The sequence below is a fragment of the Epargyreus clarus genome, unplaced genomic scaffold (genome assembly GCF_041222505.1).
Source record: "Epargyreus clarus isolate Ecla_fem2 unplaced genomic scaffold, WU_Ecla_fem_2.2 ptg000029l, whole genome shotgun sequence".
NCBI classification, from domain to species: Eukaryota; Metazoa; Arthropoda; class Insecta; order Lepidoptera; family Hesperiidae; genus Epargyreus; species Epargyreus clarus.
In genome coordinates this window covers 12,262,295-12,287,766 of record NW_027332235.1, presented here as the reverse complement: position 1 = coordinate 12,287,766, position 25,472 = coordinate 12,262,295, and the positions used below count along the sequence as shown (strand labels likewise).

Sequence of the window (25,472 nt, the reverse complement as noted above, 5' to 3'; positions counted from 1 at the left end):
CAATATCACTGCAGAGGTACCTTAATAGTCGATGTATCGAAATTCTTGTTTATGTCGCACTTGTAATCTCTAATTACATTGGCATACTAGTGGAATCAACTACATTACTAGTGGTATCCTAGTAGTAGAAACTCGGCCTCTCGATCGAGGGGTCCGAGGTTCGAATCTCAGGCACGCATCTCTGATTTTTCTCTCAAAGTTATATGCGTAATATAAATCAATCATTTGCTTAAACGGTGAAGGAAAACATCGTGAGAAAACTGAGAGATTAAAAAAAGTACTCAAAGGTTGCGCTAGGACTTGAACTATGACCTAATCATCCTCATTCTGAGAGAAGAACCGTGCCCAGCAGTAGGAAAGTAAAGGGTTGATGACATTTAATCAAAAAATTTGTATATTAATAACTCATATCTCTTCAGTAACTTATTCAAATAAAATAAAAAATGAATTGTCTTAGAATATTCCACAAAGTTACTTTATACGTTATTTTAGGAACAGTAATAAATGTTTTGTTGATTTTGTACACATTAACCCAGTTATTGACCAATTGACCTAGACCTTGGACTTAACATGAATCCGAATAATGTAGTATCTCAGTTTTATGTTTATTTTTTGCAAAAAATCAGTAAATCTTCCATTTGCATGAGCTCGGTAGGTACTGGTATAATTAATACAATTCTTTAAAAAATGTTATTTTATGTACAGTCTGTCTACGAATTACCATACTATGAATTTCATAATTGAAGTACACCATCTAAATATATATAACTCAAAGGTGACTGACTGACATAGTGATCTGTCAACACACAGCCCAAACCACTGAACGAATCGGGCTGAAATTTGGCATGCAGGTAGATGTTATGACGTAGGCATCCACTAAGAAAGGATTTTGATCAATTCTACCCCCAAGGGGATAAAATAGGGGATGAAAATATTACTTCGTAACGCGAGCGAAGCCGCGGGCAAAAGCTCGTTAGGATATAAAAGCTTGACCTGGTACCAAATAGACATCGAGTCCGCTTTTTATTAACGTAACAAATGAGTATGTAGTCCACCTGATAGTAAATGTTCACTACCACCCATCGTCATATGTAACCTACTCCAGATAGAACAGGTGTTGTAGCCGATCACACACGCGTTACCACTTCTGAACACTAAGATGATCCTTATATGTAAGTCAGCCGGTAACACCCTTACATCGATACGCAAGAAACATTTGATACTAAATTCACAAAAAAAAAACAAAAGAACATTTATTTTTTAACATATCTTGTTACACACTAACGGTCTTATTCATAAAAAATGCTTATATAAGGTTTTAAGCACTCATTAGTTAAAGTGTTCAATAAGCTTATAAAACGTTCTATAAAATTGCTTATTCATAAACGTTCCATAAACCTTCTATAACTAATGTGTCGCTAAAGTCAACTATAAATGAAAATGTTGCCATTATAGTGAAGTTCGGCGAACAAATTGACGAATATCCATAGATAAACATCATTAAATGACATTATTTCGTACTAAAAATATTCTGTCTTGACATTCTTGTCAATGGGTTGTCGATAAAACCAAATCACATGTCAGTGTCATTGTATTTGTAAATACCGCGAATTTAAAAATATTTTATTTGTTAAAATGGGATGTGAAGCAAAAGTTGTTAAAAGATAAAGGAGTGAAAATTGGTTGGATATTAATGTTTTATGTAATATTGATATACTTATATAAAGTTAAATTCAATTAAGTTTCGTTTTGTAAACATTCGCAATATCTTATGGCAGTAAACCCTGTATTTCAGAAGGTGTACCAGGACCTCTGCGATCTAATTTACGATCATTACGTACGAGATCAATTATAAAATTTACTGTCGATTTATTAAAGCGATAACGCTTCCTATAGTCTAATGAAAACAGATCACTCTTTGGTGCAATGTTCTTCGAAGTGGACGGTTTTCTAGATTTTTAATAATCTAAGCTTTGTAAAATTTCCATTGTAATTTAAAATAGTGATATAATAATGTTATTTATCGGATATTAAAATAAATTATTTCAAGTTTGTATACAAAATGGACATTGACATAATTTATTAAAAACGTATTGTCAAATTAGGTTATTAATCACGAATCAGCTGTTGAGAGTCGGCCATCTTTGCCTTATAGCACTGTTATAGTAGGGTTCTGGCCTCTATAAGCTATAGAAGGTTTATAGAACGGTTTAGTGCCTAAAATGCGTTTATGAATAAGACCGTAAGTATCATAGCAATACAACAGTTCTTAGACATAATGTGTTTTCTCCAATACAGTATTTATATATTTTATGAAATACAGTTTTATGTATAGGAGGCGACTGAAAAACATCTAGTGCACTATTTAGCACAGCTGAAACTTATTTACGTAGCTGCTACACGAAGCGGAACCTCGTTTCCAATTCGGAATTAGTTTTGTATAATTGCATCCGAATTCTATATTCAATTCGTTTGGAATTAAAAATATATGCATAAAGGAAAAACGACGATTATTATAACAGTAGCAAATATAATATTATACTTATATTTTATCTATAAGTGGCACTTGATACATAATATTATTTAATGTTTAATAAAGACATTAAAGACTTAAAGAGAAAATATATCATATTGTATAAAAAGAAACAATGTTGCATACAACTTTTATTACAGACGTACAGTGCTCCGCGGTTTTACCTGCGTTTAAAGAGAGTAGATTTCATGGGTTTTTTACGTGAAACGCTAATTCTTTTACTTAAATAAAGAAGACCTAAGTAGCCTAGACTACTGATAGACTAGATTAGTGGGAACAACAGACGGCCATACAAAAATGTTAAAAAATGTTTTTCTTTATTAAAATATCCGTATATACTTTCATATGCTGAAAATGAACAGCTATTTTAACTTTACAAACAGACACTTAAATTTTTTTTATTTGTATAAAACACAGATGATATCACAACATAACACATGCCTTTTATAAATCGTATGTATTTAGTTTATCGGCGGAATTTTTCGTTCGCGCCTCTAATGCCGTGTCATATTCCTCGCCTTGCTCCACTTAGACAAGGTTCAGATACGAGGGGAAATATGGACATGTGGTCCTTGAACCTCCCATACTTTTGGCGATATGTTCGCTAATAGCATAAATTATGAAAAGTTATGACTGTTAGTCACCTTTGATAGGTGTGATAGTTTTGTGTCTCAAAGTCGAAGGTCGGCCAAATACAATGTGTCGAAGCGCCTTGTGGCCGGCAATCATTTCTTTTACCTTACGTAACATAACCTAATGAACATTTCACGAGCTGTAGAATCCTTTGTGGTTTGGCTTCGGAGCGCATACTTATTTCCGCCTTATAACAACAATATTAATCGGTGCTGTTATTGCGCAAAAGAAAAACGTACACACTTAGGGAACACACACTTAGAGAGGCATTCCAACTTAGTCATGGATTGCAACGCATCTTTGGTTGACCTCAGACAATACACTAAACCTATTAGGGGGTAATTATAGATCATGGGCGGCACTGGTCACGATCAGGTAGACGGTTTTGTTATTTCTATATAGTAAAAAATGGCAGACGGTAGATGGTAAATTGTTGATTAAAGTAAGTGCTAAAATGTGTCGTTGCTTTGGATACGTTACCATGTACAGGTCACCATAGCGGCACACCTTCCAGAAGCCCTTGATGCTTGCGAGCATGGTGCGCGCGCGCCGCTCGCCGTACCGCGCTGCGGCTACCTTCCTGCCACAAAAACACAATAATCTAATTACCATATTATATAAGTACAATATAGTCTGATCTAATGATACCCATACGTGTGAAGCTGGTAGAACCCTCTGTAGTTCGACTCTGGCGGCACCACCATCACACCTATTTATGTCTAATAACAGCAGAGCTGCTGTTTTCTGGGTTGAAGGGTGTGGTAAGGGAGAGCTACTTTTCCGAGGCATACCAGCTTAGTCCTCAGGGGTAGCGGCAAACTTGTGGGCAATCTCAGGTAGGAAACTAATCTTATCTGGGGTAGATTGCAGATGGCCATGGGCGGCAGTAGCCACTTACAATCTGGTGCAAGCTGAAAAATTGTAACAGATAGATCCATCTAACATGAAATTAGGTGTTACACATCCATTAACATCCACCAAATATCGTTTCAAATTGAGATAAAAATGTGTAAGAAAAATACTAGATGTTTTATCATTTTCATAATCAGATAAAACTTCGCGATCTCTACTCATATCGTACAAATTGGGGACGGCAGTAGTCGACATCTGCATATCTGATAATTGATTCTATTTGAAGAATTATTTATATCTGTAGTTAATCTAAAACATTACTCATATTTTTTTGGGAAAAATTGTCAGTTAATGACGTAAGTTTGCTTTTAGTATGCATTTTTTCCGAATTTTGCATAATAAGCATATTTTATTTTATGTGCTATATGCACATAATTATAATACTGATACGTATCCGTCGTACTTATGTAGTCGGTACTTTATACGTAGAGTTGGTGACAACTCTACCGTAAATTTAATCGAAACTAATTACCGTTTGTTCGTTAACCGCAAACTCTGTCGCGACTCCATAGAGTTCTTTAGTAATTTAAGTGTTGTTAAAAAACATAAGAAAGCTAAGATGAAACTAGATATACCTATATATTAATGCAACATAAATACCCAATTTGTTACTATTTGTATTTCTATTACGTCTCTTTCAGTTTGAAGGCACGCGCAAACGGCTAATGGTGTATATTGTACAATACATAACCCACCAAACATTGTTTCGCCCCAAATAGAACATCCCATAAAGAAACCAACGTCTTTAATGTTATTTTCAGTTTATTTATTATTAAAATTAAATAATATGCCCTGTTTTTATTATTGGATGACCGAACTTGTTCGTCATTATTTCATCTTAAGGTTAAGATTTACATGACAGGTTAATTGATCTTCGTCAAACAAGTGGTTATGATTACTGGTTTGACAGTACGCGGTATTGTTTCAAAAATTATGTATTCAAAATATATCGACCGAAATAATATTAAGTTCGAATTTAACAACACTCTAAATATCGTTGTTACTAAACATAGTTATCGAATAACAGTTTTAGGATATGAACATTCAATTTTTCATTCTGAAATTCTGAACTGTAACACAATCAGCTATCAAGGACAATGGCCTGCCCATGGACATCTATAACTGATCACAAATACACCAATCATAGATTAAAGGCAGAATGAGTTTACTTGAACCGGGGAGGTATCACGACCAGATGTAGTATGATGCGTGAAACAGTTTTTGCCTTTCGTACATATTATGAGGAAACCATTTTAGTCCAAAAATCCAAAAATTGCAACGCGCCCATGATAGGCTTCTGGTAGAACCCCTGTAATATGTCGTTGTATAATTAGCCCCCCTCTGTTATTTGTAGAATTAAAAAATGTCCATGGGTGACCAATGGTCCATTTTAATCACCATAAGGTGGACTGCATTATAGTTTGCTACTTCAATCTTATAAAAAGACACATCGCTGCTTTTGAGAATTACACACATTAGTCCTTATTCGACGTCAAATAGAACTGCTTTTAGCAGAAATGCCAGTATGAGACTCTTTTTCGCTTTTCCCCGCTTTTCCGGTTTTACTAACTAGCTTTCAACTTTTCCCCCGATACACTCCTTTCTTCCATTCTGTCACTTTATGTCTTATTCTTGTCTAATCACTTCACTCTCCCTCTCGCCAGTTTCAACTGACTTTCAATATGTTAGAACAATGCTTTTACTTCAAAACATTATCAATATAAACGTCACAAACAATATTAATTTCGCTGGCGGCTAAGGAGGCGTGAAGCGTGGTAATTCGTCACAATAACGAATTGTTGGAGTCGCAAACTTTCGCAATTGAATATTATAATCGATTAAATTCGTATAATAGTAAACGTTTTGTATTGAACACAAAAAGGTGAATTACAAATAGTTCTGTAGTTTGTGGAATGATTCAATCGTGATCTTCCTTCCTTCTGGTTTTTGCTGATGTTTCGGACTTAAATTAAGAAAACATATTAAAAGCCTCTTTTTTATAGACAATTAATTAACCTAGCAGACAGACAGACAGGTCACCTGATGATGAGTACTTTTGCGATCCTAAATAGAATACATAAATACAAAAAGTTTTAATTACAAGCACCGTAATTAAGCATAAATGTATTATATAATATCATCATTCTAATATCCGTATTTTTTCTGTTATAGTTACGAAATATGTACGAGTATGTGTATTCGAGTTATGAATAATCATAATAATATGTACTTATATAAAATGTAGATGTACAAACATCCTATTATAGTTATATTATTTAAATCCTTCTCGATAGGTAATTTATGTTAATTCGTAATTCTACTAGCGACGAATGTTTACATTGTCGCAGTAGGAGCTTTAATGATTGTTCGGATTCGGTTATTCATCTATTTTGAATGTCTAAGAGAATTCCTGGTTGTTAACAAAAGACCCAGTTTCGCACTGTTAGCTTTAATGAACCCTTTTGTCCTATTTTTTTAATTCTTGATGGTAAGAAGGCCGCGTTTATATATAAAAAAATAAAACAAAAATAGTTTATTTTGATTTAAATTCACGCGAGAAAATAATGATAGATTTATTTTTGTGTGATTAGATTTTTACATTTTCCCAGCAGTTTTAGTGCCATACAGTTATTTTTATAGTCTTAGTTTGTATATTATGAAGTATAAATAACTATGTGTATGCTACATAAATACACTTCGCCACTTTCACATGTATTTAGAAAGACCCGATATATTGCAGGACTTGTTATCTTTATTTTTAGTGAAACATACTTTACATTGTTTTATTGTTATTGCATTGACTTCCAATGACATCTGTAAAATAGATGCAAAAAGCTCTCCTTCAAAACCAGCAATACATATTCAACTCCTTTTTGTGTTGCAAATGTCCTTAGGCGACAGTGACTACTTTCCATCTGGTAACCCGACTATCTTATTGTTAAGTTGAATATGATAAAAAATAAAGAATATGATAAATATATCGATTATTATAATAAACTACTGCGGAAAATATTAGAATCAGCACAAGGAAAAGCGTTAAGCCCGCTCCACATTCGCGCAAGAATCTCGCGAGAATGTGGAGCGGGCTTTACATACAATTAACAAGGTGTCTAATGTAACTATATATTTACAAGAAAACGTAAACGAAATAATGTTAAGTCTATTGCGGTAATTAAGTATGCATGTTGCATCGTGGCATGCGTTCAGCGTGGGTGTGGGTGTACAGACGCACAGACGTCTGGGAGACATAGAGACATTCACAAACGATCACAATGGACAACAATGACTAGGAAGCGAATCTCTGATCTGTAATGTTATATGTTTTTTATAATAATATAAATACAAATGTGATGGATTATGCGGGTCAGTAAGCACTTAGATTACATGTATGATTTCATGTATGTTGATTGAGTATTTCGTATTATAATCGTATCAATAAAAGAAATCGTGTTCTATATTCACTACATATAATTTAAAATTATTGCAATTAGGCATATTATGTCTTGCTTTTTATGTTATTTTTTTTTTAAAAGTTTGCGATTCGTCCAAAAATATTTGTTTCTTAATAATGTATATTGTGCCTCTTAAATTAATTATAATTATAAATACAATGTAAATGTATGTAATTTTTATACAAAAAATCTTTTCATGTGCTAGCTATACTCGTATTTCAAAAATATATATTTTTAAACAATACCTTTTAAAATACGTAATTTTTAATAGTAACACTACGATTTAGCACTCGCTCTTGTTCAGAACAATTAGTGGACCGGTATTATAAGGATAGGAAGTGAATGTCTTCGGTACCGGAAGGAGGTAGAGGAGAAATATAAATAAGGCGTTATATCCTGAGCATGTTATTTATGTAAATAAAATATTTTAGAAATATTACTTTTAAAACTTTTAAACAAATAAAAATAACAGAGTTATTAAAAACTTACGAACCAATTAAACTATTTTCTTGCAGAGGACTTTATCATTAACTTCTAGATAAGCAGTGTGTAAAATTATCTAAATTTGTCAAAACCCTGAAACCTGAACGTAAGACTTATTCATTTAAATAATTCTAACCATAAATTATACATTGGATTAGAGTTTTAAGCTAACTTTGTATTTGTAATTAGGTTAGAAACAAAATAATTCATTTGCAAAATGTCTTGTAAGATGAAGTTGATCGAGAATGCACCTACTCGTATCTCTACATTATAATAGCAGTGTTGAGAAGGTTTATGGTATCTTGTTCGGCGACAGCGATCACTAATCGTCGGATGGACGTTACGAATATATGCGCGAATTCTAATTCAATTTCATAAAAGTTCTAGTCTAAACATCACCAAGTAGAAATCAATGTCAAACAGAGGGCCACCCTCTTGAAGGGTCGTTAAAATATTACTAAAATATTTCCTGGCTCGTAATCAATGCATTTTTGCTTACATTCCAACTCACATTTATTTATACAAAATGATAATGTAAAGAACTTTCATAATTTCTCGTGTAATTTAAACGAAAGTGATTAACTGATTACAAACAAAGATTTTTATTAATTGCCTAGAATCCCACTAATATTATAAAGGCGCCAGTACTTAAATAAATACTTACTCTGCAAAATTATCTGCGTGGGACCCCAATTTGATGCTTTACAAGAACAATATTAATTCACAATCTGTCTTCTTTCTCGAGAAGAACAAAAGAGAAACGAAACGTCCGTCCACAATTTTCTTCCGCACAACGTTTTCGCGGGAAAACTCCCGGCGCACAGATCCGCGCTTTAAATTTGGAACACGCGTGCGCGCGCGTCGCCCGCCCGCGTTTGTTTTTAAATCGGCACCCGGCGTTCTAGATTTGATTATTTATTTATACGTTTATTTTTTTTTTTTAAATGTGTGTATTATTTATTTTTTACTACAATGGCGTTGTCACATCACAGTTGGAGCTGCCGGTCGACTGTTTTCGAAAGAGCCTGCGTGTACTTGACCTTGCGCGGTTCGCGGGCGAACTGGAGTCGCTTTTCGACGTCGCCGCTAGTTTTATAACGCATATTGTTGTCATAACTTTTACTGTATCGTGCACCGTTGATAGTGGATATCCGTGGAACGCGCGCGCGTCGCTCGCGTGTGTCGGCGCACTCTCGTAATATTACGAGCGTTAATTGTTATTAGCAAACCGATTAATCGATAAGGCGCGTACGTTTAATTGGTTTCATTGAATATTTATGTGTTGCCATGATCATTCGTAAGTGCGATGAGTAACTATTGATTTTTAAGGCAATAAAATCGTTTTTGACATCGACTGCTATTATTTTAAGGAGTAAACTATGTGCCTTATATATGCAAACGTGCAGAAAAATATAGGCATTCTGGAAATTCCAATGCTAGCAAACTCTGGACTCATTACGAGACGAGGATCTTTAAACACTACTAATGAATACCAGACCTGATCTTCTTAATAGCAGCAATTTAACACACAAACAAACAACATCATTAGTACTTTATCTTAAGACAATATACCAGACATTGTTGTAGCCATTCCCTGATCGACATTGCAACCACATATGTAGCTATAAAACTATGATCGGTAATACGAGAATCCGCCGCGCAACATACCTCGTAAACATAGCAACACTGACTAAAACACTTGCACTATAATTAGACATTAGTATCATTTCCATACAGACGCAACACGTGCCATAGACAAACGAACTATCGATTATAAATACGAGTACACATACGCACTGTGTGTTCGATGTAAATAAACAAACAGTTACGATGTGACCTTAGACGAAAAAGAGTTTCAATGAACAATGTTATTTTTAATCGGAAGAATGTTCGTACGTTTTTACTCAATTTTCTGCTGCCAAATATTTCTGTGGATCAAAGAAATTAAAAATACTAATTTAGTATTTCAGTACATTTATGTCATTTTTAGACATAAGTAGCGTAGTTCTTATAACTTGAGACATAATACATATCTACCTGTATCATAATTATTACATAAAACGGTGAGGAACAAGTTAATACATTATGTCTTTTGATTCATGGACTTTGAAAGTAATACTACTAATGATAACCATTGTTTTCCACTCAAGAATTACCTGAGACATTGAACGTTCAAATCAAATCAAATCAAATCAAATTTATTGTGGAACATGGGTACATGGTGCATGGTACAAACATATTTTGAGTCCAACATATTCCCGCCACAGGTGGGCATACAATAATTGTACAATAAAATATAAGTAGCAAATCATTAAAAAAATATTAATTACAACAATAGAAATATAATAATTATTATTAGTCATTTGAATTAAATTATAATGGAAAAATACGTTATATTATTATAACATATTGAAATATTGGAATTGTTTTCGTACTTAAAGTAGATACAACATTGCTATTTAAACAAGTGGCATGTTAAAAATTGTGATAGGTAGAGAATGAAGATGGTAAAATCCTCCCCGGTTCGACTCTGGAGTCCCCCAGGAATGGCGACTCCTATACCTTATTACAGCATTGTTAAGCGCTGTTGTATTCTGCTTTGAAGGATGTAGTAAATAATATACACTTACTATAAGTAAGTTACTATAAGAGTACAAGAATTTCTAAATTACGTATCTGTAAGCGACTTGATGTAGGACTTCAATTTTAATGTCTATTTATAGGTGTTTATGGGCGACAGTGGCCACTTATCATCAGGTGATCTGCATGCTCCTTTGCTACCTCCATATTATGAACTAGCTGACCCGGCAAACTTTGTACTGCTCAAAATCTATTTATCAAAAATATTTCATATAAAATATAGCCTATGTTACTGGTGGATAATGTAGCTTTCGAATGGTGAAAGAATTTTTAAAATCGGTACAGTAGTTTTTGAGCCTATTCATTACAATCGAATAAACAAACGAAGATTTCCTGTTTATAACATTAGTATAGATATAAAATAGATTGAATTATATTTTTTGACTGTACTGATTTCTAAAAAGTTAGGTTAATCTTGACCCATATTCACGACTACTCGGAAAGAAATATTGAATGTAATGTGTTCGTCTTTATTGTTATTCTTGGAAGAAAGTTACGAAGCAGTGAGCCGGCACAATTCGTTTGTATGCAAATCGAACCTCTCACCGTTGACAATGTAATCTAATAAGTGTTTGGTGATAACACGAGAGATATTCACACGTTATCTACAATGTTACTTAGTATTGCTATAGAGTTGTGTGACGGTAATTTATTTTAACTTAACGTTCATTCAGTTTAATAGGAAGTAGATGATATGATTATTAGTTCGTAGTATGGCAATATAGCATACTGTTATATTCGTCAACTAATAACTAGCGTACCTCTTTTAGATCTGAAAGGTGGTAAAATGAGTACAGATTGAACGGAGAGGTACCACCGTTATAACCGTGAATCATTTCTTACATTTCGGTAGAAGGGTGTGGGGGTCGGCTGACTTACGTATAAATGGACCATTTTAGTCCTAAGGAGTCGCAAACTATTCGTAATCGGCTTCAGATAGAATCCTTTGTTATATATGAAGTAGATTACTGATGTTCATAGGTTGCAGTGACCAGTAACCATGAGAGTAACATTTTGTATAATTTAGGAGTACCAGATGAGCATGCCGTGCACCCGATGGTAAATGGCTCCTGCCGCCCATGGACTCTGTAATCAACCCCAGATAGGATTACATATTTATACCTGAGGTCGACCACAGATGCGCCGCTACCCCTGAGGACTAAGCTTGAACGCCTCGGATGTAAAGTATGTCTCCCTTACCACACCCTTCAAATCAGAACACAGCAGTGCTCAACGCTGCTGTTATGAGGCAGCAATAGGTGAAGCGGTGATGCCACCGGAGACGAACCACATAGGGTTCTACCACCTTCACTGTAATCATTATAAAAAACTGGCTATCATTTATGGGTTGTACGGATTTCCATACTGATTAAATAACTTCAAGTCATAGTCAGCCACGCTGGCCAAGTGCTGGGAATTAACAGACCTTTAAGTACATAAATAACTTAAAGGCACGTAGGTGTCTTACGTTGTTTTTCTACCGATAAAGCAATTGGTCATTATTGTCACGTAAGAACTTTCGAAACTTCCAGAAGTTTTCATTTAGACTTCTAGTATACTTATTATCAACACCTTTTATTTCATTTAAAATTTAAAATACTAGAAACTGCATACTTTAATTTTTGCCATATTTTTTACCATACTTTTTCGCGTTGTCAACTTTTTCATTATCTGTAATAAAGGATGCAGACAAAATACATTACGTAAATACGTAATGTATTTTGTCTGTCTTACATATATACTCGTATATAAAATATCATGCATTTAAAACAAATACACATAAACCAGGTATATCTTAATACGTATTACCTATTTATATTATCATAACATATATTGTTCGTAACGTAGCGTTGCTTTGTACGATAGTAAATGAGGCTACCAAACGCGGTTGTACGAAACAATAACAATTCAAAAAGACAGGTAATTTCTTCATAAACCATTTGGCACTTTTTCCTTAAGCATTTGGCCAATTTTGATTTTAAAAAAATTGTGCTGATGTTAGCCATAGTTGGATCCAGGTCAAGGCGCTATCCTGGAGATCCAGCTTTTTTTTAATTTTCTACTTCTTTAGTTTTCTTACAAATAAAGAAATCTGTTTTTTACCTCCCAACAACTCTCAATATTTTATACAGCCACTTAATTCCCACTAATAAACAACTCGAGGGCTAGTTTATACGGGCTTATTAAACCTATAAATAATAAATAAATGTAAATAACATACAATACAGATATATTACTTATACAATTATTTATTTACATTCAATCTAATATTTAATTATAATAACATATACCGTGTGAAAAATAACTAATTACCTATAAATTACATACAATTCATATGAAACATATCAACACTTCGGATAATAATAATTAGTAAACGTATCTATATCGCTTATTCATAGCCATTGTTTACAATGCATTAATGGTATGTTTAAATATAATTATTTAATGGAAACTTGAATATTATTAAGATTGTAAAGTTATCTGGCCAATTAATAAATGAACAGTTAGCTATGTAATAAATAACTGTAATTATAATTAGTGTATCATTTAAGATATAGAAAACATTTTTAACACTGTGATAAGGCTAATGTGCTACGTGATGGAAAGCAGTCACCGTCGATAGACATTTGCAACACCAGAGGAGTCGCCAATGTGTAGCCGGTTTTGGAAGTTAACTCATACTACATAGTGCATTCCCTATCTTTTTTTTTATAATATAAGGGTAGCAGACGAGCACGCAGTCCACCTGATGGTAAGTGGCTACTGCCGCCCATTGACATCATCAACCCCAGATAGGATTAGATATTCCTACCTGAGGTCGACCACAGGTGCGCCGCTACCCCTGAGGACTAAGCTGGAACGCCTCGGAAAAGTCTGTCTCCCTTACCACACCCTTCAAACCGGAACACAGCAGCGCCTAACACTGCTGTTATTAGGTAGAAATAGGTGTGGCGGTGGTGCCGCCGGAGTCGAACCACAAAGGGTTCTACCACCTTCAAATAAATAAAGTACCTATCTTGTATCTTCATGGCAAAAACTGTCTATAGCTTAACCAATTAAATCTTCTGTGCCATTATTCTTGCAACGCAGCGTCATATTTTCCTAGATTTGAAATCCTTCATAAATATATAGAAATTGATTAAACCTTAATTTACCGATATATTGTTCTGCAACGCCTTATTAAGACTTCATAAGAAACAGACAACGTAAACCTTATACAAAAGATATGAACACAAAATCAATATTTAACTTGACGTCGAATATAAGTTAGCGCGTAACTTTTACGGTTCGATAAATCGACGCTTTACAAATATTTATAAATCAATTATTCCTATATCACATATCTATTTCGTCATAAATAAATACTAAGTATATATATACTTTTAACACCATTGTAGAGCCAAACCACTTATATTGACATTGCCTTTATTTGTAACATAACTTTAATAATATAAGTATAATATAATTAAATGAGTTGTATTTATTTTATACATCTGCTGAGTTTCTTACACGGTCTTCTCAGTTATGATGTTTCAATCGTAAAAAATATACCTGCATAATTAACAAATTAAATAAATTCCATTTAATTTCTATATTAAATTAAATAAGGTACACGTCACATTAAGTTTAAACTACAGGTGAAGTATTGTAGTTAAATTGAAAGTAAGTAACAATAGTTTCAATAATAAAATGCACGGAAGTGCAACCGCGGGTAAAATCACGAAATAAAAACAAGTTACAACGAACAATTTACAACTTTTGTGACGTGTAACAACAATATGGCGAGCTTAACTAATATTTGTCCTCTAATTGCGGTCAGGCCGATAATTGTAGCACGCCCTTTAAAGCGAGGCTCTAACCTCGACCACTTTGACCATATTTAGCTGTAAAATTTCCCAGAAAAATAGCAATGAGCAACGGTAGATACGATTTAGAATTCACAGGAACCTCTGGTCCCGTCTTTCAGGCACGCAACTTTACTAAATTTACAGGATATAATTGAACAAAGGCAAAAGCTTTGGTTTTAAAGTTCAGACAGACGTTCAGAAAAGAGTTTGTCCTATTTGGTACCTAAAAAAAAGATCCATGGTTAGCAGTGGGACAGTAATGGGTTGATGTAGAGCTATACATGATGCATATACATGGGCTCTAAGTAAAATGGATCTCTAAAAATCAAGTTTGAAGGAAATTCCAAGTGACGTATAATGTGTGTGTAACTCATTTAGCCTAGAATTAGTCTTAATTCGAGCCTTACTAATATATAATGTAGACGTGTCAATTACACGTTTCCACAGAAAATAAATATCAGCAGTAGACCGCTCCACACTACAATAGCTTTTGTTTGCAAAAAATGACGAAAAGTTGTCCAAACATGATACATTTGTGTTTTCTAAGAGCAATTTTTCTGAAGTGGCAGTCCACAATGTTTGTTATATCAGTACACATATCATAATAGTCCTGCGAGAACTGTTGTCTGTTTGTCTGTATGTGCTAATCTAGACACAAACAAACGTATTTCGACGTGGTTTTCACCATTACATAATATCTATAGTACATATTATGTGGACACAAGGGACGTAGTAGATTCATTTTAATTAGCTTCTATATTGCATACATATCTAATCTATGCATGTAAATAAATATACTTAAGTAAATCATAAAAAACAACAAAAGTTTGGAAAATCCAAAAGTGCACGACTCATAATGCTCATTTAATTATGAAATATAAAAAAAAAAAAAAAAAACTAAAGTCGTTCAAAATTAATTGCCGAAAAAACAGCTGTAGTAGGAAGAAAGTACTGCACAAGCGCCCCTGGTGGAATAAATGTAAATAATATCTATAGATATACAGTCTTGTAGTTTTCGTTTTTTATTAATTGCAATTAAACGACACTGAATTAATTAATCATTCGCATTCAGTGACCTACACTCGTCGATTAGAATTTTTTTAAAAAAAATTTAACTCAAATGATGGATTTTTTCACAAGTTACAGTGTTTTCAGGTTTCACACATGACGGACAGGAACATTTTTGACCTATTTTGGTGTTTTTTTCCAATTCTATTGCAGTAAATCAATTTTTAAAAAGTATGGAATTAATCTCCATTAAATTATCTCGACAATAGTATGCAAAATATCTTGATTCCGTGAACTATCAAGGCTATAATAATAAAAATAGCCGCCAAAATGAAGCGAAAAAAATTTTTCGATCGTAAAGCACTCTCTGATGCTTCGCATCATGAGTCGTGCAAAATATTGCTCTCATTTTAAATTTTCTTAGACCTTTCGTTGTAATCATCGTGTACGTAATCATCATCGATAACGTCATGAGCCATACTAGAATACGACAAAAAAACACATACGTATTACAATGTAAATAAATGACGCTTAAAAAATCCCACTATTTTCGTGTTTCGCAATACTATGTTTTTAACTGGTATTCGTGGAATTCTAAGCAAGATTTAGATCAGTTAGATTTATGGTGCAAACAGTAGGTGCATTGATTAAAAAATCCAGCATAGGTACAGCCGACAATATTCGCTACACACGGAAATCGGAAGTCAATTAGTCAATCATAATACGTTTATGCTCGTGTGTTTATAATCATACATTATTATCGTTTGAAACTCGAAGGAATATTCGTTTTGTTTAGCAACAGGATATGTTATGCTAATTGTTTCCTGCAACTGCTGTGATTTCTCCCAGGGCGAGAAAAAATTGAGTTGATACGTGAATCTTTACGCAGTACCTTACAGTATAGTGACTCTTTTGACCAATACCTCTAGGTCCTAGGGTCCTTTTTTTAACGAGACAGAAACTTTCAAGTATTCTCATCCTTCCTTCATCGCACTACTCGCCGAAGGATGTGGTTCCATTCACATCAACTTGACCCGTGGTGATCCTCCACGGTTCGGCGTGCACGGTCATTTTTGCCGCGTACCTACGTGGTAAAAATGTGGAATGAACTTCTTCCTGAGGTTATTCCCTCAGGACTATGACACTTCACAGGGGCTCTTCAAGAAGGGTGTAAAAAGAACTCTCCTTCAAAGCCAGCGAAGCACTGGCGACTCCTCTGGTGTTGCAAATGTACAAAGGCGACGGTGACTGCTTCCATCAGGTAGCCCGTCTCCCTTATCGTTAGCTGTTTTTGGAAGCTATGTGCAGCGATTCAACACTACACTCCTCAGTCCCTAAGCGCTGTTTGCAGCTACTTTTGAACGCTTGATGCAGCAACTATAATCGAAAAAAGGGTTGCAACATCAATATAGTCGCTGATACGCTCGTTTGCGATACCGAGATCGAACACAGCAGATCACCAAAGGTGATGCAGTATCTTCAAAATAAAGTCGTCAAAACGCCAATCACCGATACTAAAAGTATCATGTTCGCTATGGCCGTTGTACTTTGGCGCATTTACCAATACACGAGCAAACTTTTGATTTTGATCACTATCAAGAGAGTGCATCGCACCTTGTTCTATTTTTGTACTGTAATTTGACATATTGATAAAGGTTGACAGGTGATAAGTTGTTTCTATCTAAAATGTACGACTACACACAGTTATTTCTTTAGTATAAATTCGTATTACACGTGTTTTACTCCATAAACCCAATTTGAAAAAAATCCTTATATGTATTTTTATAAAATTTAAGTAGTAAACGAGCAAGCAGTGTACCTGATGGTAAGCCGCCATTACCGCCTATGAAAATAAACAAGTAACCTACCTAAAGCCTTTCAGATGCGTTGCTCCCGCTAATCACAAAGATGATCGACTCATGTGTAAGTTAGCCCTTATACACTACATATCCTTCAACCAAAAGCAAGTACTGATTCTACTTACAAGACCTAGATATTGATAGGGCGATGTTGAAAAGGTTTAAATATCTACTATATTATATCTAAATATATGTAACTCAAAGGTGACTGACTGACATAGTGATCTATCAACGCACAGCCCAAACCACTGGACGGATCGGGCTGAAATTTGGCATGCAGGTATATGTTATGACGTAGGCAACCGCTAAGAAAAGATTTTGAACAATTCTAGCCCTAAGGGGTAATATGGGGGATGAAAATATTACTTCGTAACGCGAGCGTAGCCGCGGGCAAAAGCTCGTGATATTATAAACCATATAATATGTCATTAAAATGTAAGTTTATAAGTATTTTTCATTAACATAATTTCTATTATAAAAAGACAGTGATAGACTTAGTTATATAAAATACGAAGTAATGAACGAACTCACGTCTTAGTTACGAACGTCGTAATATTTTCCCGTTGAAGATACGGTAGCCGTTAATGGGATATTGATCTGACACACAATCAATTATCTAGAACAATTAAACTGCGATTACTTGGCGGCAGTTTATCAACTTATAAATTCTTTACAATTATTTGCTCTATATCTTGTAAAAATAGATTATGTGTTACAACGAACTACGATATGATATTAAATCTATGCTATAATATACTCGTAGATAAGTGTCTTACTCTGAATCGAGTGTCTGTCTGTGGTATTCATAATATTTAGCCGAAGCTAATATGTTTATAAAAATACTTCTTTTAGTGCATTTGGAAAACAAATCAGCTTGTTTTTAGCGTGAGACAAAGTTTTGCGCGTCGATGTAACATATATTTTATTTAGTGTAGGACGAAGTTGCGCAACCTGATGCATATGATAGTTTCTTTGTAGTATGTATATGCATTTTTTTTGCAATTAACATTTGTTTGAATGCATAATATTTAACTTAATAATTACACCCAATACGTTTGACTTTATACACCGGTTCTTTATATTACTTTAAGACATTACGAATTTTAAAATATTATATTAAATTAATTTTATTATTTATATACACATAGATTAGTAAAGATACTTCACCGCCTTGAAATTGAATGAAGCCACAAATGGCTTATTAGTAAGTTCTTTTTTTAAATTCTTGACAAATAAAAACATTTTTAGAGAAACTTTACGAATAAATAACTAATACTGCGTAATTTACATAATATATAAATAATTATTTCAAATATTTTAGGGACAATTTAGCACGGAGACGTGGCAAAACCATAGTTACCAAGTATGCAGGTAGAGCCGCGCCGATAGTTAGATAAATCTGTGTAATTTGTGTAAATATGACGATTTATACAAGTTTGACGTATAAACATGACATGACAATAAACAATATACATATGTATCTGATAGATAAGTATTTTTTTACAACTATGGAATACAAGTGAAGTTTCAAAGTTTTTAGTACATTATATATCAAGAGTAGTTCTAAGCTATTTTTAACAAATAGATGAAATATTATAAATATAGAACAACAGTCACACTTAAGAGCTAATCACGCATGGTTCCAATTTTCGCTGTCGTCATAGTTTTCCTGTAACTTAAAAAATGAAGTTCCGCGGTTTCTGACTAAACACCGCAGACCGCAATGAAGTTGTATTCGATTGTTCGCAATGAGTAACGGCCGTGGTAGCGGTGTGTACTGCATAGTAATGAGTGACGCTGGAGTGGTAAAACCCAAGCTTTTGCTGAACTGCATTATTGAGGGCGATCTGTGGTTGTACGTAAGCGCTGGAGGTCTAAATTGAATCATAGTTCTTGAATACGCATATGACTAATTTTTCTAACTCAATTATAATTGAAAGCCTAAAATAAGTAAATTAGAAGTAGCCTAATATGTCATTGTCGCCTTACGACGTGTTGTAATGTATTATTAAACAAATTTCAAAACTAAATTCAGTTTCAGTGCATTAGTACCCTAATTAATAAAAGCTCTATAAATTAGCCTTATAGCTTTCCTAGAACAGTATTATCCTTTGTTTTAGATTATTTAAGATTTAACGCAACCTTTAAAAAACATACTTTATATACTATAATTTATATTTCAATACATAAAACATGCGTGACTTTAGATTATGACTTCTATCGTGTTACTAAACGTGGTAATAAACTTTAGTAAAACAACAAGTCCATATCCATCAAGTCTATTTACACTAGGTTAATGATGCATAATAAATGTATATAAATATACATATTAATAATCACACACATATTATATACAAAAACCTTGCGCTTTATACAGTACGAGTAAAAGTCGGAAGTAGGTTCGCGAGTCGACCGTTGACCTCGTCGATATCTCGCTACTACGACGGTTCACAGGACACAAACAAGATGATGAAACTATTGAGTCTTTTTATCCCACTGCTGGGCTCTCACATATAGGAGCGGGTCAAGTGGACCTTCTGAGATCTGGAACATACTCTACCTTGCTGAAGCACTTGTGAAAACTTCTATCATCATCAACCCATTATTGTCCCACAGCTGAGCACGGTTCGGGGGAATGATAAGTATTAGGCCATATTCCACCGCGCTTTTTTTTTTGAATCTCTCAGGTATGCAGTACCCTTACCAGGAGTTTTTACGTTTCGAGAAATATGACTGTTTTGGTATTTGTTTACGTATTTGCTCATACAAATTCCAATCAGCGCCCCTAGCGGATTGTGTCAGAACTAGGAAATCGTATTGACTCATACGTAAACAAATACCAAAGCAGTCATATTTGTCGAAACGTAAAAACTCCTGGTAAGGGTACAGGTTTCCCCACAATGTTTTCCTTCACCGTTTAAACAAGTGATCATTAATTTCTTATACGCACATAATTTTTATAAATCAGACGGGCGTGCCTGAGATTTGAACCTGGGACCCCTCGATCGAGAGGTCGAGTTTCTTAACCACTAAGCTATAACTGCTGTTACTAAATTACAATACGAGACTTATATTCCTATCGATATAAAAAGCATTATAATATGGTCACCGACCGGAAATCAACTTGAATATCTGTGATTTAAAATCAAAAAACACTTTTTTGTTCCAATTTACAATTTATTTGTTATGAAGTTTAGACGAACAAACTGATTTATCATTTTAATTGATTGCGACTAAATATGGTGTGAAAAACATTGTAAACAATTAAGAAATGTACTAAGTGTTAAATATCACGACATTTATATTTCCTATTTCCGACATTAAGTAGCCATTCGGTGATTATGTCACATATTATTGTATTTAAAACAAACAAACAAACAAACATGTATTTTTATCTTAATTAGCGACGTGAAAACAATTGGTTTATATTTTTGTATTGAAGCGACATTAAGCTACATACAGATTGTGGCAATTTGATGTACAGCAATTATCAGATTTATTTTATAAATAAAAATTAAAAAATATACAAACAACAGTACATACAGTTATAGAGAAAACGCATTCAAAGAACTTTTGAAAAAAATAAGGTGTAAGAAATAGATTACTTTACGTAAAAACCAAATTTCTGAAGTAAATCAAATTACAACCTCACATTGCTTCGTTTTAAAATGTATATGTAGGCACATTATTTATATGCGAGTCATAAATTTAATTAAGTTATGATGCAATAGATAAATAAAATTGCAACGTAGTCCATTTTATCTATACCAGAACATCGGGACGTTGTTATTCGAAATCAGTGCTTCTCAAAGTGTAAAATCTACCCCTAGTAGGCGCTGAAGGCCGACAGAGGACGTTTAAGGGCTAAGCAAATATTTCTTTGTAGTTTAGGCCACTTAAGCTTATTTTTTTTCGGCTTCGTGATGCCAAGAAATAGGACAACCCTTTTTTATCTCCGAGCTTTGTCATATAACAAACTTCACCTTGTCGCTGACCGATGTCCATAGAGTGGGAGGTTAGATCACAATATAACAATGGAGTTCAAATGTGTAACGAAATAATTTTGAGAACCCTTGGATCACTAATTAGTGATCGAAGGGTTCTCAAAATTATTTATTTAGTAATTACTAATTAGTGATCGAAGTGAGAACCTCTGTTCTAAACGATGACGGGGTCGTATTATCTGTGAATCGTGTTGCCATCAAATGCCAAGCTGACATTGAGGCGTTTGAGTGCACTTCTCCCATCGAGATCAACCTAGATCATGATTGATAGAGGAATCGTGTCAATTAGTGCTGGAAACATAACACAGCATGCAAAGTTAGTAATCTTATGAGAAACATTAAGTGCAAATACTTGTAACTAGTGCCTACCCATAGATTAGTAAAGATTACTCACTCCTAACAAGAAAATATAACCAGTTTTGACAATTGAATTAGTTACGTAAAAAGTTTTGCAACGTCTATATGCTAAAATGTCCCTAAAATGTTTGAAGTATTTATTTACGCAGTATTAGTTATTTATTCGTAGATTTTCTCTAAAATGATTTTTATTGGTCAAGAATTCAAAAAAGCAAATGACAAACAGCTGACAAATCAGCCGTTTAGTGTCTTCATTCAATTTCAAGGCAGCGAAGTATCTTTACTTATCAAAGTGCCTACCCGAGAAAAAGATTATGTAGATGACAACTAATCTTGAGTGACCGATAGTGACTTTTCATAGCTAATTTAGTCGTCAGATCTAATTGTTATCACTCGATAAATAGTCGTTAAATCTTATCGTGGATATAATGGTTGCTTGGTAGCAAGCACTGGCACTGTACCTACTTATACTATTATTCTAAACTACTGTGATGAAAGAATTTGTCCCTAACAGGAAAATCTTGAGTTGCACTTTAAGAACAGTTATCAGAAGTCATCCAATAAAACGACATCATTAATAGATTAAGCCTATTAGCCCCAACAACTCGTAATTCTTTCGTAACCACACTTTATTTTCCAGGAGTAGGACTTTATGTAATCGGTACCCTTAGTATGAAATTTTTATCCTTTACAAAAATGACTGTTTTTGTATTTGTTTACGTGTTTACCATACATTTCCTATCTGTTCTAATACAGTCCGCTAGTGGCGCTGATTGGAAATGTATGGGCAAATACGTAAACAAATACAAATACAGTAATTTTTGTAAAAACGTTAAAACTCATACTAAGGGTACCGTTCTGCATTTATTAAAAAATCCTTATTGCTATATGGTACATTAACATTTTTATATCTTAGGATTCAATGTTAAAAAACGTTAAGGTAAAGTGGAGTCATCGAACGCGGAATAGAGATAATGTTTGCAATTACGTGCAAAGCGTTTGATTTTAATGTCGCCGTCTAACAGATTAATTATTCAGACACGTGGACGGTTTATAAATGAACTGGCGGCGCTAAATGACAATGCATGCTAGTTTCCTGGATAAAAAACATAAAAAATAAACCTAAAAAACTATTAAGGCTATACATATAGCCAATATCAAAAAACAAAAATTTCACAAAACAGTCTTGCGCTGTGGTTTAAAGCACTATGGTAGCCGACATGCGTGACAGCGCCTTTATACGGTAGGCTTAAATTTACAATAACAAGGATTGAGGAAAATACATACAAAAGTTGTCTAAGCTTTTAAGCTTCAACACCCATATGAGCGGTCTTCCTTTCACGCGTATTTATGCTATTTGTATTCTATTATTTTATATACACACACATGCGGATGACGAAGAAACTGTAGCTAGTTAATTGAGACGTGCGCGACAGGAAAAAGTTCATCATCATCATTATCATTAAATAATATAGATAGGCACGCAAAGTATATAACAATTTTATAACGTACAACAATAACAATGTTATCTATATATGTAACACCGTATACGATAATATAAAATACAAGTTTATTAAGTATTCATGCGGCTTTAAGGTAACCGAGACTGCGATAAATCTTGTGCACGCTGACAATTTACAAGATAAAAACATAATCGATTCAAGGAAGAGGGAATATTCGTGTTGATTCACTCAAGTTTTTTCGTAACTTTCCTTCCCTAATTCGTAAGAACTTTGTTTACACAGATGTTTTGAATACGGAAATGCATATCGGATATTTGAAGCGTAGAACAGTGTTTGTATTCTAAACTATGTTGAAGCAGTAAACTTGAGTTCGCGATTTAGTCTCTTAAAGACATTTTTGTAGTTTGCGGTTTGTGCCCGCATGCGCTTTTGGCCCGCATGCGTGACACTCGTATAATCGTTTCATAAATGCTTTTCGGACACGAAAAGCCTGAAACGAGTTTTACGAGTTTACGAGTCTTTAGGAAAAGCCGACAAGCATGCAGTCCACCTGATGGTATGTAGCTACTGCCGCCCATGGAGATCTGTAATAGCGCCGCTACTAGTAAGCTGGAACGCGTCGGAAAAGTATGTCTACCTTATCACACCCTTCAAAGCAGAATACAGCAGCGCTTAACGCTGCTGTTATGAGGCAGAAATAGGTGTGGCACTGGTGCCGCCGGAATCCGATCACAAAGAATTCTACCACCTTCAAAATTATTATTACAGTTATTTTTAATTCATGCATGCGGATATTCAACCGCGTCACATGAAATGGGTCCTTAGTAATGTGTTATCAAAACATTTAAGATTTGATTAAATTTTATAACAACTTTTTATTATAGATTATAAAGCCGACTAATTTAGAAATTTAAATTATTAAGTAATTTTATCTACTTGTCATTTATGATGCTTTTTAATATATAAAAATAATAATATATTAAATTAAGTAAATAAAAATAAACGCATAACCAGTATTTTAAGATATACCTACTCATAGTTCACTTCGTATCACTAGTAGCAGTAGTACTACTACAATTACTATTACTATTATTGTAGTATTGTATCAATTCAATGTCAATGTTTACCGGACATACGAGTGTGTCACATAGTCGTGCTAATGTACTCGTATCTAGACGATCGAGAACTTCCGCGAATGTGTTCTAATTAAATATAGAATCGGATCATTTATTAAAATAATTGTACTAACTTACCTTCTATTATGATCGTTCTAATCAAATCTATTAACGACATTAACATATTGTTATATTAAATATCGTTCATATATCAGATATGACAGCTCGTGTTATTAAATTTTAACATCGCTGTCATTTTTGTGATTGCAATTAATGTGAATAGAGCTTTATCTATATAACGTTGTATTGATTCACATTGGGTCTTTCATCTTTTGATTCGTTTATTATCATATGTGACACATATTAATTAATTAACAAATCCTTGTGTATTCCACTCAAAATGCAAAAAAAAACCCTTTTTGGTGAACATTCGCCATGCACATTAACGAAGGCCTTTACTAAACCAGCTGTAGGAAGTAGTCTATCTGATACTTGATAAACTAAACATGATGCCAATCAATACAATGCAATCTCTGGAGACTAATATGATACATATTAGCTTCAAGTGCATATGTACCTACTTCTTACCTGACCGTCTCACGAATGATCTTTTATTTGATACTACTATAATTTCATAGAAATATTGCACAAAGAATTGTCTTAGGTATTGTTAATTTATTCTCTTACATAGACTTAATATTCTTAAAAAGTTCATTCTATACAAAAGAGTAAGTGTCACTGAAATTATATCGAAAATCGATTCAATGATTAATGTTACAAGTTAAGCTCCAATAAATCAATGTGCCTAATATAGCGGACGATGTGGACACACTTAGCTCTAACGATAAACATAAAACTTGGATATAAATAGAACATTTACGGAAAACGGAACCTACATGAACCTAATCTTATGTTACTCCACTGCTGTTGATTTAAAGCGAGTCTGCACCGAGCCTTAGCGGGCACTTCCGCGAGATAAATAACACTTTTCGATAGGAAGTGTGCCGCACTTCCTCGTGCCCACATTAAACGTTTTAATATACCTATAAACACTTTTATACCTTTATATAAATATTAATATTTGTATTGTCGACTCGTTTGTACGATTGCGAAGGTCCCGAGCTTTGCAATGCACTTTTATATAGATACTTACAATGTATGTAAT

The 25,472-nt window shown here is 33.9% G+C and overlaps 2 protein-coding genes across 3 annotated transcripts in view; one reads left to right on the top strand and one right to left on the bottom strand.

Annotated features, from left to right (window-relative positions):
• Window positions 1-25,472, top strand: part of rg (A kinase anchor protein rugose) — a 584,238-nt gene that overhangs the window by 525,523 nt on the left and 33,243 nt on the right. The window lies entirely within an intron of this gene.
• The window catches only part of LOC140754375 (trehalose transporter 1-like protein), a 58,574-nt gene that overhangs the window by 17,542 nt on the left and 15,560 nt on the right, over window positions 1-25,472 (bottom strand). Inside the window, exons 1-2 of one of the 2 annotated variants that reach the window (XM_073089382.1) lie at window positions 8,678-9,216; window positions 3,647-3,746 (exon numbers count right to left, since the gene is read on the bottom strand). In XM_073089382.1, coding sequence (XP_072945483.1) covers window positions 3,647-3,703 — 57 coding nt within the window. In that variant the 5' untranslated portion in view covers window positions 3,704-3,746; window positions 8,678-9,216. Of the gene's footprint in view, window positions 1-3,646; window positions 3,747-8,677; window positions 9,217-25,472 lie in introns of those variants that run through there. The other variant, XM_073089381.1, reaches the window with a different exon arrangement.